The sequence below is a fragment of the Cervus elaphus genome, chromosome 13 (genome assembly GCF_910594005.1).
Source record: "Cervus elaphus chromosome 13, mCerEla1.1, whole genome shotgun sequence".
In the NCBI taxonomy this organism is placed as follows: domain Eukaryota; kingdom Metazoa; phylum Chordata; class Mammalia; order Artiodactyla; family Cervidae; genus Cervus; species Cervus elaphus.
The window spans coordinates 35,158,814-35,176,544 of NC_057827.1; the positions used below are offsets into that span (position 1 = coordinate 35,158,814).

The following is a 17,731-nucleotide window of genomic DNA, read 5'->3' on the forward strand; positions in this document are numbered from 1 at the left end:
TGATTTCAGCCATGAAATTAAAAGACGCTTACTCCTTGGAAGGAAAGTTATGACCAATCTAGATAGCATATTTAAAAGCAGAGACATTACTTTGCCAACAAAGGTCCATCTAGTCAAGGCTATGGTTTTTCCAGTGGTCATGTATGGACGTGAGAGTTGGATGGTGAAGAAAGCTGAGTGCCGAAGAACTGATGCTTTTGAACTGTGGTGTTGGAGAAGACTCTTAAAGAGTCCCTTGGACTGCAAGGAGATCCAACCAGTCCATCCTAAAGGAGATCAGTCTTGGGTGTTCATTGGAAGGACTGTTGTTGAAGCTGAACCTCCAATACTTTGGCCACCTGATGTGAAGAGCTGACTCACTGGAAAAGACCCTAATGCTGGGAAGGATTGAGGGCAGGAGGAAAAGGGGATGAGAGAGGATGAGATGGCTGGATGCCATCACCGACTCAATGAACATGGGTTTGGGAAGACTCTGGGAGTTGGTGATGGACAGGGAGTCCTGGAGTGCTGCGATTTATGGGGTCGCAAAGGGTCGGACACAACTGAGCGACTGAACTGAACTGAACTGATAACATACAGCATAGTGATAACAGTTAACAATACTATAACATATACTTGGAATTTTCTTAGAAGATAGATCTGAAATCTTAACACACACACAGAGTAACAAGTAACAGATGCTTTAATTAGCTGAATGTAGTGATTATATCAAAATATATATGTACATCAAAGTATCAATTGTATACCTTAATATATATAATTTTGATAGTCAATGATATCTCAATAAAACCATAAGTAAGTAAATAAATAAGACACTTCCTGAAAACTACCGGAATAAAACATAACCAATGAAGAAGCAGAAAATTTCTTAGGCAAATTCTGTAATGTAGGAGAAGTCAACATGCACTTGGATTTAAAGGTGCAAAAAAAATGATAAAATGATATAACGATAAAATAAAGGAAGACAAGAAAGTTAAGGAAACTTAAGAATAGGTAACATGATCACAGAATTAACTCAGTTAATTAAGCATGAAAACAGAACAAAGATGGTAAAAAATGAAATCACTAATGGAGGAAAGGCTGGTTACAATCACAGTTACTGTGAACTTTAAAAATATGAAATTTATGTATAAGTAATAACTTTTGAACATGGAGAACAAGTTAAGATGACCTAATATAAAAATAACATCTATATTAAGAAAGTCAAAAGAAAATATTCTAATATATTGGGTTGGCCAAAAAGTTAATTCAGTTTTTTTCATAAGATGGCTCTAGTAGTGCTTAGTTGTCTTTAACTTCATTTGAAACAATTTTGTTAGATTATATTGTGACAGGTGTCATATCAATGTGTATTTGAAAAAGACAAAATTGATGAATTTTTACAGAGCCATTTTAATGTTGAAGATGGAAGAAAAAAGCAACATATTCAGCATATTATTATTATTTCAAGAAAGGTAAAAAGAGAGCTGAAACACAAAAAAATGATTTGTGCAGTGTATGGAGAAAGTGATGTGACTAAACAAACATGAAGAAGGAGCCACTCCTTGATATATGTGGAACCAAATTTCCTGATCTTAAGAATCATGTGGAAGGCTTACTACAAACAATAAAGCTCCTCGGAGGTCACTCTAGCATTACTGAAAAAAACCTGCAAAGCCTGGAAATCTCTCTTTTTAACAACTCAGATGACTGTTACAATCAGGCAAGACTGGGAAATACTGGCATGTGAAAAAAACCAAAGATTGGAAGAGGTTTTTTTTCACAGATTAAAATGTCTGGGGATAAAAATAACTGATAATGTTCCACACAAACTGTTAAGATATTTATGTAATTACACTAAGAACAATTCATTCATAAAATTTTAAATGAATGAGAGAAAAAAAAACTAGATTGTCTATTTTTATCTTCTTTGTATATGTAATACATTTCAAAATAGGATTTCAGAGATTATCGAAGAGAAAGCAATGAAAATTAAGAGAACCAATAGGGCAGATATTGGTAGTAGGGTTTTAAAGAAGTACTTCATATTAGGAAAAATTGTAGTATACACTTCTCTTAGTTAACTGGGATTATTAAGAATGTTTTAAACTGCAAATGGCAGCTGATATCTTTATGTAAACACAATCAGCAGTTGATCATTTATCTTGACTGAAACTACTTAAAACTATAGCTTGGGTTATTATGTTTACAGGAGTCACTTGGTTTGCTGCATGCGACTTTATGGACTATAGCCCACCAGGTTCCTCTGTCCATAGGATTCTCCAGGCAAGAATACTAGAGTGGGTTGCCATGCCCTCCTCCAGGGGATCTTCCTGACCTCTGGCTTAATGAGATTATAATGAAAATAAATATATTAAGCAAGTAGACAAATCAAAATTCATAAAAGTCATATGAAAAAAAGACCACAAAATGAGAATACTAAACCAATAATAAGAATAGTGGTAAAAGCCCAGGCTTTGGAACAACAAACACCAGGATTTTAATTCTGGCTGTGAGCATCAACAATTTGCTTTCAGATTGCTCCTCTAAAATATAAAAACAATACATAGTTCAGAACGTCCACTTCCAACTATAATGGAGTAAGAGGGTCCAGATGTACCTTTCTACCTTAAACAACTAAAAAATTAGACAAAAATATATAAATTACATGAATAATATAATACACCAAGCAAAAGAACAAAGGAGATATCCACATTATTCTGGCAACAGATGCAGAAAAAGTGCTTGACAAAATACAGTATCCTTCAGGATAAAAGCACTCAACAAACTAGGAAAATCAAAACCCCTCACAAATACTGATCCAACAATTCTTAAAATTTTAGCAAACCAAGCTCTCCAAAATATAAAAATGTTTTTATATCATGACCATGTGAGGTTTATCCTAGAACTACACACTTTGGTATTTGAAAATCAAGTACTGAAATTCACCATTGAAAAAACATAACATTATCTCAATAAATGCAGAAAAAGCAAGCAAACAAATTCAAACTCCATGGTAAAAAATTTAGTAACTAGGAATAGAAAGGAAGTTCCTCAATCTAATAAAGAATATCTCTGAAAGATCCACAGCTAATATTATACTTAATGGTGAAAGACTGAATGCTTTCTTCCTAAAACTGGGAACATGGCAATGATGTCAGCTGTCATTACAACTAGTCAATATTGTCCTAAAATAGCAAAAATATTTTAGAAGAAAATACAACTTAAGGATTTATACTTTCTGATTGCACGACTTATAAAGGTAGAGTAATAAAGTGTTATTGGTCTAAAAATAGGCATAAAGTTAAATGTAACAGAACAGAAAATCAGAAACAAACCCACACATATATGGCCAACTGCTTTTCAACAAATATCCAAGGCAATTCATTATATAAAAGATGGCCTCTTTGACAATGATAATGGAACATTAGATATCCATATAAAAAAAATGAACCACAACTTTATTTCACACCATATACAAAATTTAACTCAAAATGGAACAGATATCATCATAAAATTGAAAACATCTAGAGAAAACTTAAGGGAAAATCTTAGTGATCTTAAATTTACCTAATGATTTTTTTTTCATTTATTTTTATTAGTTGGAGGCTAATTACTTTACAGTATTGTAGTGGTTTCTGCCACACATTGACATGAATCAGCCATGGATTTACACGTGTTCCCCATCCGGATCCCCCCTCCCACCTCCCTTCCCATCCAATCCCTCTGGGTCTTCCCAGTGCACCAGCCCTGAGCACTTGTCTCATGCATCCAACCTGGGCTGGTGATCTGTTTCACCCTTGATAGTATACTTGTTTCAATGCTATTCTCTCAGAACATCCCACCCTCGCCTTCTCCCACAGAGTCCCAAAGTCTGTTCTGTACATCTGTGTCTCTTTTTCTGTTTAAAAGGGATAAAAAACACAAAGTATAGGAAAAAAGGTCTATTGGACCTTTCCAATTTTTAAAGCTTCAAAAGACACTTTTAAGAAAATAAAAAGGCCATCCATAGACTGAGAAAAAACATTTGCAAAACATAGATGCTAAAATCTAAAATATACAAAATCTTTTAAGAAATCCTGCTATTTCCTACAACATGGATGAACCTTGAGGGTACTATACTAAAGTGAAATAAGCCAGATAGAGAAAGAAAAATACTGTATCATATCACTTATATTTGGAATATAAAAGAAAAAATCAAACTCATCAAAACAGATTTTTCTTTCTGTAGCTGATTTCCAGTTTGCTAACCACTGTGGTTAGCAAAAATGCTTGATATAATTTCTATCCTCTTATATTTGTTATGACTTGTTTTATGGTCTAGTATGTGATCTATCCTGGAGAACATTCCATGTGTACTTGAAGAGAATGTGTATTCTGCTGTTTTTGAATATGATGTCCTATATATATCTATTAAGTCCAACTGGTCTACAGGATCAAAAAGCATCATTGTTTTACTGAATTTCTATTTAGATATTGAACAAACTGAAAGGCTCATCAACAGATGAATGAATAAAGAAGATGTGTGAGGTGTGCGTGTGTATAATGGAGTATTACTCAACCATAAAAAGAATGAAATTCTGCCATTTACAGTAACATGGATGAACCTAAAGAATATTATGTTCAGTGAAATAAGTCAGACAAAGAAAGACAAATACTATATGATATCACTTCTATGAGGTATCTAAAAAATAATACAAATGAATATATATGCAAAACAGAAACAGATACAGAAAACAAACTAGTGGTAACCAAAGAGAAGGGGGAGGGGAAGGGGCAAATTGGGGGTACAGAATTAATACAAATTACTATGTATAAAATATAGAAGCAAATTTTATATATTTCTATTATAGGAAATCACAGTCATTATCATGCAACAACTAACAATGGAGTATAATCTGTAAAAACACTTAATCAATATATTGCCTACATGAAACTAATGTAATATTCTAAATCAACTATACTTCAATTTGAATGTGGAGTTCCAGAGAATAGCAAAGAGAGATAAGAAAGCCTTCCTCAGCAATCACTGCAAAGAAATAGAGGAAACCAACAGAAAGGGAAAGACTAGAGAACCAAGGGAACATTTTATGCAAAGATGGGCTCAATAAAGGACAGAAATGGTATGGACCTAACAGAAGCAGAAGATATTAAGAAGAGGTGACAAGAATACACAGAAGAACTGTATAAAAAAGATCGTCACGACCCAGATAATCACGATGGTGTGATCACTCATCTAGAGCCAGATGTCCTGGAATGTGAAGTCAAGTGGGCCTTAGGAAGCATCACCATGAACATAGCTAGTGGAGGTGATGGAATTCCAGTTGAGCTATTTCAAATTCTAAAAGATGATGATGTGAAAGTGCTGCACTCAATATGCCAGCAAATTTGGAAAACTCAGCAGTGGCCACAGGACTGGAAAAGGACAGTTTTCATTCCAATCCCTAAGAAAGGCAATGCCAAAGAATGTTCAAACTATAGCACAATTGCACTCATCTCACATGCTAGTCAAGTAATGCTCAAAATTCTCCAAGCCAGGCTTCAGCAATACGTGAACCGTGAACTTTGAGATGTTCAAGCTGGATTGAGAAAAGGCAGAGGAACCAGAGATCAAATTGCCAACATCTGTTGGATCATCGAAAAAGCAAGAGAGTTCGAGAAAAACATCTATTTCTGCTTTATTGACTATGCCAAAGCCTTTGACTGTGTGGATCACAATAAACTGTGGGAAATTCTGAAAGAGATGGGAATACCAGACCACCTGACCTGCCTCTTGAGAAACCTGTATGCAGGTCAGGAAGCAACAGTTATAAGTGGAAATGGAACAACAGACTGGTTCCAAATAGGAAAAGGAGTACATCAAGGCTGTATATTGTCACCCTGCTTATTTCACTTATATGCAGAGTACATCATGAGAAATGCTGAGTTTAAGAAACACAAGCTGGAGTTAAGATCGCCGGGAGAAACATCAATAACCTCAGATATGCAGGACACCACCCTTATGGCAGAAAGAGAAGAAGAACTAAAGAGCCTCTTGATGAAAGTGAAAGAGGAGAGTGAAAAAGTTGGCTTAAAGCTCAACATTCAGAAAACTAAGATCATGGCATCTGGTCCCATCACTTCATGGCAATAGATGGGGAAACAGTGGAAACAGTGGCTGACTTTATTTTTTTTTTGGTTTCAGAATCACTGCAGATGGCGATTGTAGCCATGAAATTAAAAGACGCTTACTCCTTGGAGGGAAAGTTATGCCCAACCTAGACAGCAATTAAAAAGCAGAGACATTACTTTGCCAACAAAGGTCCGTCCAGTCAAAGCTTGGTTTTTCCAGTGGTCATGTATGGATGTGAGAGTTGGATGAAGAAAACTGAGCGCCGAAGAATTGATGCTTTTGAACTGTGCTGTTGGAGAAGACTCTTGAGAGTCCCTTGGAATGCAAGTAGATCCAATCAGTCTATCCTAAAGGAGATCAGTCCTCGATGTTCATTGGAAGGACTGATGTTGAAGCTGAAACTCCAATACTTTGGCCACCTGATGCGAAGAGCTGACTCATTTGAAAAGACCCTGATGCTGCAAAAGATTGAAGGCAGGAAGAGAAGGGGACGACAGAGGATGAGATGGTTGGATGGCATCACCGACTCAATGGACATGAGTTTGGGTAAACTTCAGGAGTTGGTAATGGACAGGGAGGCCTGGCGTGCTGTGGTTTATGGGATTGCAAAGAGCCAGACATGACAGTGACTGAACTGAACTGAAACTTCAATTTAAAAAAAAAAAAAAAAACTCAAAGAAAGAGAGAGTAGAAAATTATTCGCCAGGGGCCGGAAGGAGACAGACAGAAATAGGAAGAGATTGGTAAAAGGACACAAACTTTCAGTTATACAATGAATAAGACCTGAGCATCTAATGTATAATATGGTAACTATAGTTGATACACTGTATTGTATAATTAAAATATGATACGGGAAAACTGAAATGTTCACACACACACACAAAAGATAACTATGTGAGGTGATGAATATGTTAATTAACTCAATGAGGGGAATTCTCTCACAATGTATATTTATATCAAATCATCATGTAAGTATCTATTTCATGTTAATTATACCTCAAAAAAGCTAAAAAAACACCTGTTTGAATAACAATAAAACAATCTAACTTTTAAAAATCAACAGATATCTGAATAAACACTGCACCAAATAAGAGCTTCGGATAGAAAAAATACACACATAAATAGATGTTCAAAAAGCAAATTAAAACCACATGAGAGCTATAAATACAGACTAATATGAAATGGTTATAATTACAATGTGTAACCATGTCAAGTATTGCTGAGAATGTGGCTAACTAGAACACTCATGTACTACTGGTAAGAGTATATAAACTGTTTCTTTAAAAATTAAACTTCTCATAGTATTCTGCCAATCCACTCTTGGGTATTCACCGAAGAAAATAAAAGCACACATCTGCACAAAGGCTTGTACATGAATTTACACAGCAGCTATATCTACAATAGCCAAAAACTGTAATGAAAACAAATGTCCATCAACAAGTGACTGGATTAACAAACTACAGTATTTCTACACAATGTTATCCTTCTCAGCAATGCAACGGAAATGATATACACAACAACATGGATAGAATTCAAACTAACTATGCTGAGTGAAAGATTCCAGAGGAAAGAGTACTTACTCTATGATTCCATTCATATAAAATTCTGGAAAATGCTAACATCCATAGTGACAAAAAGCAGATCAGCAATTGCATGGTAAAAGAGTTGGAGGAAGGAAAGAATTACAAAGAGGTATGAAGAAACTTTTGAGAGTGATGGAACGGTTTATTATTTTCATTATACTGATGGTTTCAGGAATACATGTCAAAACTCATCAAACTGATGCTTCACATATGTGTTATTTATTATCTGTAAATTATACTTCAATAAAGCTATAAAAATAATATATATCTCATAGGATTATTTTAAGAATAAAATATTGTACATAATAAGTTTCAAATGAGCCTGTAAAAATGCTGTTATTCTGGTACCGAATAAACACTTGATAAATATTAACTTCTCATGTAACAATTGAAAAAGTACTTGAGCAACTAATTCAATGTTCAAAACACCTAATACATACCTTAGCTTCTTCTTCTTGTGCTTTTTTAACAATTGCTTGTAACTGTACCTCTCGTTTGAATTCAGCATGAAGTAATTTCTCTTCCATCATCCTACGTCGTTGGTCTAATAACCCTTCTTTCCACTTCCGGACTTCTTTCTCCTATATGCAGTGAATTATCACATTATTAATTTCAGCATACACAGTCATTTGACAAGAAGTTCAAACAGGTAAACAGCTTAGGAATTACAAAGTGAAGAACCAGGAAAGATCTAAAGATCATGACTAATTATTAAGAACGCAGACTATAAAGCCTGACAGTTCATAATCTACCAGTCACTTGCTAGATGTGTAAACTGGATAACTTTTTTAGCCTACATCTTGGTTTCCTCATCTATAAAGAGAACAGTAGTAGTATCTAACTCATAGGTTTTAAAGACTGAGTCGGTCAATATACGTAAAACTTTTAGAATAGTACATTAGATACTGCTCAAGAGAAATATTTGCTGTTATTATTATATTGCAGTATGAGCACACTTAAAAATAGTATTTTTTATCCTTATAAACATTGTCTCTATAACTCAAATTCAAGACAAATGAGTAATTTTACCCTAGAAATTAAAAAATGGTGAGAAGTTTGAAAAGTCACAATTATCTGCATAAGAACATTCTCTGAAGGAACACACTGAGTTTTGCTTATAGAAGAATAAAGATAATTATGATACCTGCATTTAATTCCTTAAAACAATATCAAACAGGAGAAGTAAAAGACTTATCCTGTGCTTCAACATATTAGAACCAGCACCAAAAAGAATAAAGAAAATCAATGCTGACTTAACACGAATGGAAAGAAAACTAACATTTAAGTTGAATTTTAGCTACATAACAATGGATTTAACCACCTTAAAAAGTATGATGCAGAAAGAGCACTGAAATAGGAGGTAAAAACAGGTCCTTAAAGCCCCAGCTCTGCAAATGATTGGTCATATGACACTGGAGACAGCCCTTAGTCTCTCCTAGATTCAGTTTTCACATCTATAAAATGGGGTTCAGGATCTGTTCAACTCTGTGTGCCTCACAGAAGTACTGTTGTGATCATATGAGACCATATAGGTAACAACAGTAATGAAAAAATAACCACTGTACAAATGGAAGGTGAGATTTATCATTTGCATTAATTGAAGTGATACTGACATTGATGGGAAAATTAAACCAGAGAACTTCTAATGTCTTGTACAATTTCAAGAATTTATTATTGTGTTTGCGTGAATTATCTGGAGATTATATTATATAGTGAGAAAATAAACTATGTAATTTTGTTTGTATTAAAAACACAGTAAGAAGGGAAAGTATAATTGTGTTAGAACACTTTTCTGAAGCTTAAAATGAAAAAATATATTAATTCTTGTAGAACCCCATTACAAGGAGACTGTTTTTCATACTTGATTTATCCAAACTAAATGATTAAAATAAAAATAATTAAATTCTTGAGATTCATGTAAAGAGAAAAATTACAGATTTTCTTCCTTTCCCACCAACTTTTCTACTGCATTAAGGAGAATCTTATGTCACCTCATTTTTACAATCAAACTATTCGATCTAATTATCTCTCCCAATTTTAAAACACACAAAAGGAATGAAAATACTTTTAACCTATGCCTATTAGTCCTCCTTTCTAGGACCAAAAGGTAAACAAAAGAGTTTACCTATACTACAGGAGAGGGCTTCCCTCATAGCTCAGTCGGTAAAGAATCTGCCTGCAATGCAGGAGATCCGGGTTCCATTCCTGAGTTGGGAAGATCCCCTGGAGAAGGAAATGGCAACCCACTCCAGTATTCTTGCCTGGAGAATCTCATGGACAGAGGAACCTGGCGGGCTACAGCCCACAGGGTTGCAAGGATCAGGCATGACTGAGTGACTAACACACTACAGGGGCCACATGGCTTCTGTCGTGCTGTGCCAAGTCTTTGTCGTACACAGACTCCAAGATGGCTCCAAATGATCCCAGTCACCTGGTATTCAGACCTTTGCATATTCCCCTCCCACATTCTATCAGGACTGTGACCAATCTGTTGTTGTTCAGTCACTAAATTGTGTTTGACTCTTTGCAACCCCATGCATTGTAGCATGCCAGGCTCCTCTGTCCTCCACTATCTCCCAGAGTTTGCTCAAATTCATGCCTACTGAGTTGGTGATACTATCTAACCATCTCATCCTCTGGTGCCTTCTTCTTTTGCTTTCAATCTTTCCCAACATCAGGGTCTTTTCCAGTAAGTTGGCTCTTTGCATCAGGTGGCCAAAGTACTGGAGCTTCAGCTTCAGCATCAGTCCTTCCAATGAACATTCAGGACTGACTTCCTTTAGGACGGACTGGTTGGATCTCCTTGTTGTCCAAGGGACTCTCAAGAGCCTTCTCCAGCACAATTCCAAAGTATCGATTCTTGGTGCTCAGCCTTCTTTATGGTTCAAATATCACATCCATACACAACCACTGGAAAAAATCATAGCTTTGACTATGTGGACCTCTGTCAGTAAAGTGATGTCTTTGCTTTTTAATACACTGTCAAGGTTTGTCATAACTTTCCTTCCAAGGAGCAATATAATTCAGCAAAAGTGATAGTACATCACTTCTAAGATTAGGTTATGAAAAGACAATGCAGCTTCCATTTTGGCAGCTCACTTATTCATTCTCTCTTTTTCTCTCTCAGATTATTCTGTGGCAATGGTAGCAGCCATGTCATGAGAACACTGGGCTGTGGAAAGACCCACATGTCAAGAAATGGAGGTCCACAACCAACCACTAAAGAGGACCCCAGGCCTGCCAAAAGCTACATGAGGGATCTGAAAGTGGATCTTTCATTTCCAAACAACTGCTGCCTGAGCCAACACACTGACTGCAACCTCACGAGAGACTCTGAACAAACAAACAAACAAAAAAATCACAACATAAGCCACTTCCAGTTTCCATGCCCAAGAAATTGTGAGCTAATAAATGTGTGTTGTTTTAAACTGCTGAGTCTTGAGGTCCTTTGTTACACAGCCTACATAACTAACACAGTACTCACATCTGCCATGTGTAATTAACAATAAGAATGACCATATATATATATGGAACAACAGTCACCCAAGTACCATGCTACAGTTTTACATACTTGCTACATTCATCAACACAGCTGGTTAACAGTTACAAATGCCATTTTATGGATAAAGAAATTAAAAGGCAATATCATAAGTAATTTGCCAAGGGCACCCACCACATGCTATCATGTGGCTAAAATCAGGATTTCACCAGACTGGCTATCTCTAGAGTCCATGTTCTTTCCACTAAACCACAATGACCAAAAGTTACACTGCTCTAAATACTCCAACATTGCAGGCAGATTCTTTTGCCGTCTGAGACACAAGGGAAGCCCCATAAATCTAATTAGTACCCTGCTTATTAAAATCTGACCATCTCAGGTTCAAAACTATCCTACCAATTCATTGAACATTTTGCACAAGACTGACCAAGGAAACCCCCAATGAAAATGGCAAAAGACAAAGTGCAGCTTTAATAATCCATGCAAACTGCAAATCATCAATTTACTAGCTTTTTTAGGAATGACAGATTATGATTTCTTTTTTTAGAAAGGTACAGGTAATTTTTCAGTAGATAGAAATTCTTTTATTTTCTAGTAAATTTATTTTTACTGGTCTTTCAGCTTCTCTGAAAGCAGAAAAAGTTAGTATGAAAATAAGCCCAGCACTTTAAGGCAATCATGATTCTTTAAAAATTAAAAACTCACCCTTTCTAACAATTTCTGAAGCTTTAATGTTTTCTGTTCACGTAACTTTTCCCTTAGCTGCTGTGCTTTCATTTGTTTTTCTTCATGTTTCTTCTTAGATTCTGCAATTGTTCTATTAATACAAACAAATGGACAAGAGACACAAATGTTTACATGATAAAGCCAAAAATATCTTCTTTGGTCTTCAAAGTTCTTAAAATAAATATAAACAATATACAAAATTAATTTGGCCTAACATTTCAGTAAAACATTGTCACTTTTCAAAAGATCTGAAACTGTCCTGAATAATGTACCTTAAAATAGTATCAGTATGTAACGACTCCATTTAATAATTAAGAATGGCTAGCTCCCTTTCTGTGAAATATTTCAAATTAATTTTCAAAGGCCAGACCTTTTACGAGATGGTGAGGAAAGTTTTTCATGCATATGAATTCCATGTCCTGGAGGCCTAGCAGGTTCTTCCTCTACAATATCCCCCCAGGATGTATTTTGCCGCCAAGATTCACGAGCTATTTTCAGAAAAAAGAAAACCTCTGTTAACTGTTTAACCACGTAATTCTATAAAACCAATTTTTGAGAACCGATTTTTAAAAGGCATCCTACTCTAAATTATTCATTTTATACAAAAACCACATGTATTAACATAATCTATTTTGTACCGCTCTACCTATACATACAACACACACACATACAAACATGCACACATAAATTACCTACCTTCATAATCTGCAAGGACATCATTCCAGTTCATACCACAGAAAGATACACTGCCACTGCCCATGCTGGCCTAAAATGTAATAAGAAAAATTGAAAAATAGTTGAACCAATTATGAACTAATAAAAGGAACTATAAATGAAATTTTCCTATCTATTGCTCATATATTTCATTTAGCAAACAGTCCAACACCAACATTAACAGCAGAAATGAATGAAATAATTTTAAAAGAAAAGTATTGACCTTAAACTATTACTACATAAAACTCTGAAATATTCAGAGTATACATCAGAAAAGCTCAAAAGTACTTGTTGGGCATTAAAATTTAATAGAAAAATGTTTGAAAGATTCACAGTTACTTTCATTCTTTAAGAAATCCCTCTCATCAACATATATATCATGAGCGTTTAGTGACAGCAAGGCAATGTATCATTTGCTTTTTATCAGTAGAATAGAAAAAGATATCTTAGATTCTTTTTTAATCTATACACTTATAATCTGAGAAATGTTATGTATTTACTTACTCTGAGGTTCAATTTCATTTGTAAAATGAGAAACCAACTTCCAGCTTGTCAATTGCATCATATATAAAAAACACTTGGTAAAGTGCTTTAAAAGGATTTCCTATTGTTTATTGTATATCTCAATCACCCAGAGAATAAAAATGCTAAACGCTCACAGAAAAATCACTGTCATTGTCAGTTTCAATGTTGATATCATTGTTTTCTTCAGCTTCAATTTCTCTAGTTAACTGTTCCTCTTCAGCAATAGCACTGGCAATAGCTTCTTCATTGGCCTTTTCTAGACGATCTGCTAGCTCTTCTTTTTTAGCAAGAACTTCTGCCATAGACTATAAAGTTAAAAACAAACAATAAGAAGAATCATCAGTAGACTGGAAAGTCAAGTAATTATTTCTCTCTTTATGTTCTAATCATATACTCAACATATACATAAAAACAGCATTGATAAAGAACTATAAAACTTGGGGTCCAGCTCTGTGACTCAGAAATTTCTTAAAAGCAAGAGACTATTCTGTATTCCATAAAATGATACAATAACCCATGACTTACTTTCTTACCACTCTGCTGTGTATGACAAACTGTGAAGCTATATAAATAAGAGGTATTGTTATTAATGATAAAGTGTGAATTTCATTCGAGCACCAAAATTCAAAACAGTTACAGACCAAATATCTTACAAACAAAAGAAAAACACTATTCTTAAAAAGGAACATTAAAAAATTATGCCATAATGGTGTTATTAATATTTTTTGAACATATATACCTAATTTAAAATTATGCATTAGAAGTATGTAATACAAATAATATGTACCAGAATTAATTGATAAATCCCTATAATAAAAAAAAATCCCTATAATAAGCTTAAACATGTATACTATAAATGCTGAGGCAAACACTGAAATAACAAAGATTTATGACTACTAAGCCAACAAAGGAGACAAATTTAAAAATGTAATTAATTAAAAAGAGGGGAGAAAAGTAGGAAAAGCGGGATAAAGAATAGATGAGTCAAAGAGAAAAACAATAAGATGGCAGATTTAAAAGAACCATATTCATAGTCGCATTAAACAGAAATAGTCTAAACACCTCAACTAGTAGACTCAAATCTGGATAAAAGCAAGACCCCAAACCCCATGCTGCACGTAAGAAACCTAATTTAAATATGAGAGTATAAACAGATTACAAATAAAAGAGTTACCATACTAACACTAATCAAAAGAAAGCTGAATTATTAATATCAGACACAGTAGGTTTCAGAACAAAAAATATGACAAGCGATAAAGCAGATCATTTCATAATGATAAAACAGCTAATTTATTAAGAAGACAAAACAATCCTAAAGATTTGTGAATTTAAGAACAGACCTTCAAAACAAAAGAAGCAAAAACTGACAGGATTGCAAAACAAAATAAACCTAACGGGAATGTAAAATGGTACAGCCAATTCGGAAAATTGTCTGATAGTTTTACACAAAGGTTAAAAATAAAGTTACCATGTGTTAGTCGCTCAGCTGTGTCCAACTCTTTGCGACCCCATGGACTGTAGCCCACCAGGCTCCTCTGTCCATGGAATTGTCCAGGCAAGAACACTGGAGTGGGTAGCTACTCCCTTCCCCAGGGGAATCTTCCCATGTATCGAACCCAGTTCTCCTGTGTTGCAGGCAGATTCTTTACCATCTGAGCCACCAGGGAAGCCCATATGAAAGTTGCCATATGACCCAAAAATTCCAATCCTAGATGTACACCCAGGAGAAATGAAACCATACATTCACACAAAAACCTGTACACAAATACCTAACGTAGCATTATTCACAAATGCCAAAAAGTGGAGAAAACCTAATGTTCATAAACTAATGAATGGATAAAATATGGTAAAGTTCACATACTGGTACAGGCTCAAACACAGATGAACCTTGAAAATAATATGCTTAGTGAAAGAAACCATTCACAAAGACCACATATTGTATTCCACTTCTATAAAATGTCCAGAACAGGCAAATCTATGAGAGAAAAGACAGATGAGTGGTTGTATACGGCTGGGAGGGTACGGAGAAAGGGAGGCCTGCTCATGGACACCGGGTTTTTTCTGAAGTGATGAAGTGTTCTAAAACTAATCATGGTCATGTTTGCACAACTCTGTGAATATACTAAGAAACACTGAACTGTATACTTTAAATGGATAAACTGTATATTATGCAAGTTATATCTCAATAAAGTTGGTTTTAAAAAGGCAGCCCCACAGATACAAGCAGAGATTTCAAGACCTCTCTCTCAACTGATGGAATACGTACAAAAAATTTGCAAAGGAGACCTGAACAACATTATCAACAAAACTGACCTAGATATTTTCTCAAGAGAAATGAAAACATATGTTCAAAACAAAGACAAATGTTCATGGTGCCTTTATTCATAACAGAGAAACTGGAAACAAACATCTGCCAACAACTGGAAGGATGAACGTATTGAGCTACATGCATATGACAGAGTACTCCTAAAGACAATAGAAAAAGAAAGAACTATGAACATACACAGTGATGTCAGTGAACTTCAAAATAATTATGCTAAGTGAAAGAGGCTAAACATTACATAATTTACATTAATTATATTATTCCATATACAGAGAATTCTGAAAATGCTAATTAGTATGTAGTGGCAGCAGAACCGTGATAACCTGGGAAGGGGAAACAGGGAAGAGCAGAAAGAAGGATGACAGAAGAGAATGTAAAACTTTTGGAGGCAATCGATACTTTCATTATCTTGATTGTTGTGATGATTTCATAGGTATAAACACATGTCAAAATATATCAATGTATATACTTTAGATATGTGCAGTTTATTGAAAATCAATAACACCTCAACAAAGGTATTAAAAATGCAAGTGCTTGAGCTTCAGCTTATTACTGAATTGGTCTGAAGCCTAAACATTGGTAGCTTCTTTAAAGCCACCCCTCCCAGCTGCATCTACCCTGGTGATACTCTGCTCCCTCAAAACACACAAGATTGTCCTTGGGGAAGAGAATGGGATGAGGGAGTTTAGATGAGAAATCATTTCTTTGCATCCTAAGTTTTTTCTCTAAAAACTCTTGAATATTACAGAAACTAATACAGAAACTAACTTCTTAAGGTGCCACACCAACATCACAAATAACAATGATTAGAAAGCTATTAAAGTTGAATAGATTTAACTTTGGAGAAGGTATGTTCTCACTTGAGCTTATTTCCTTCCTAATCTTATCTTCTCCAGAGAACATTTCTATTTTGTCTCTTAAGACCTGAAAATATTTTAACATAGTAACACAGCTTATGGATGAAAAGATTTAATTATCCACATACAACGTCTACTATTTTCCACACTGTGAAATTCAAACAAATATCTGTATACATCATCATTCCTAAATTTCTAAATTTTCATTAAAATTTGGAATTTCAGTAAATCTAAAAAAATTAATCCAGGGTAGCTAGGATTTATATCAGCACATTTTTACAATGCTGGCAAAAGTGGACCTTAAACATAAAGGTTCTCACAGTCATTTTTTGCTTAGCTTTCTGTTAAATAAGAGAACTGCAGATTTTTTTTACTCTAACCATCTATGAGACAATATTATATAGACGGAAAAAAGGAAACAGTTTTCTCAATACAACCACAGTTCTCTATAATCCTTCACTTAGAATCTCAACAATGAGGTGCTTCTCTAGAGCAACCCACAGAAGTATCACTGCCAAGACAAACTAAAAATATAAAATTTTTTCAAAACCTTGCTTTAGTTAAAACTCCTCTAAAACTTCTAAGAATATACTAATATTCATATGTAAAGCGGAACTTATTTTCTTTCAAGTATGTAATGTCATGCTCAAAATAATATTTCAATATTCCACCACAAGCTAATTTTACCTATGTGATCAAAATAAAAATGATGAGAGAAGAATTTTTAAAAAATTATTTTATGCTTACTTAAGTATAGGATGTTTTTCTTCTTTTGAAATTTGATTCTCACAGAATCAATTCACAAAATAAATAATTTAATATGATACCTATGAAATTTAATATGCTATCTATGAAAAGAAAACATAAATATAACCAATTTCTACCCCATACATTAAACTCACTTATATGACAGTAATTACATTTAACTTTCAAAAAATTCACACTAAAAGATGTAAGTTAAAAACAAATTACCCTTATTCCTTTACAAAGGAATCCAAATATTAATTTCTGTTTTTCTTATTACTATAACTCTTATTTTTCCTTAAACAACTCATACCAAGTTTCATCTATATCTAATCTTACTCTAAGATAAATGATTTGGCCTAACCCTGGTGGCTCAGTGGTAAAGAATCTACCTCAATGCAGGAGACACAGATTTGATCCCTGGGTCAGGAAGATCCCTTGGAGGAGGGCATGGCAACCAACTCCAGTAGTCTTCCAAGAAAATCTCACGGACAGAGGAGCCTGGCTGGCGCCCATGGGGTCACAAGAGTCAGGCACAACTGAGGCTACTGAGCACGCCACATGCACCGTCTGCTGACATCTCCTTTCAGCATCATAAAGCACTAAGTTTAAAAAGAAATTATAGTATATGGTGGCCATTTAAAAATGAAAATTGGAATGACTTTTCTC

General features: G+C 34.6%; 1 protein-coding gene across 2 annotated transcripts in view; it reads right to left on the minus strand.

The window, feature by feature from the left end:
- SCAPER (S-phase cyclin A associated protein in the ER) overlaps nucleotides 1-17,731 on the minus strand; it is a 400,216-nt gene that overhangs the window by 273,810 nt on the left and 108,675 nt on the right. For both annotated transcript variants that reach the window (XM_043921754.1, XM_043921755.1), the window contains exons 11-15: nucleotides 13,273-13,443; nucleotides 12,596-12,665; nucleotides 12,270-12,387; nucleotides 11,879-11,990; nucleotides 8,115-8,255 (exon numbers count right to left, since the gene is read on the minus strand). In XM_043921754.1, the coding sequence (XP_043777689.1) occupies nucleotides 8,115-8,255; nucleotides 11,879-11,990; nucleotides 12,270-12,387; nucleotides 12,596-12,665; nucleotides 13,273-13,443 (612 nt within the window). The remainder of the gene's footprint in view (nucleotides 1-8,114; nucleotides 8,256-11,878; nucleotides 11,991-12,269; nucleotides 12,388-12,595; nucleotides 12,666-13,272; nucleotides 13,444-17,731) is intronic.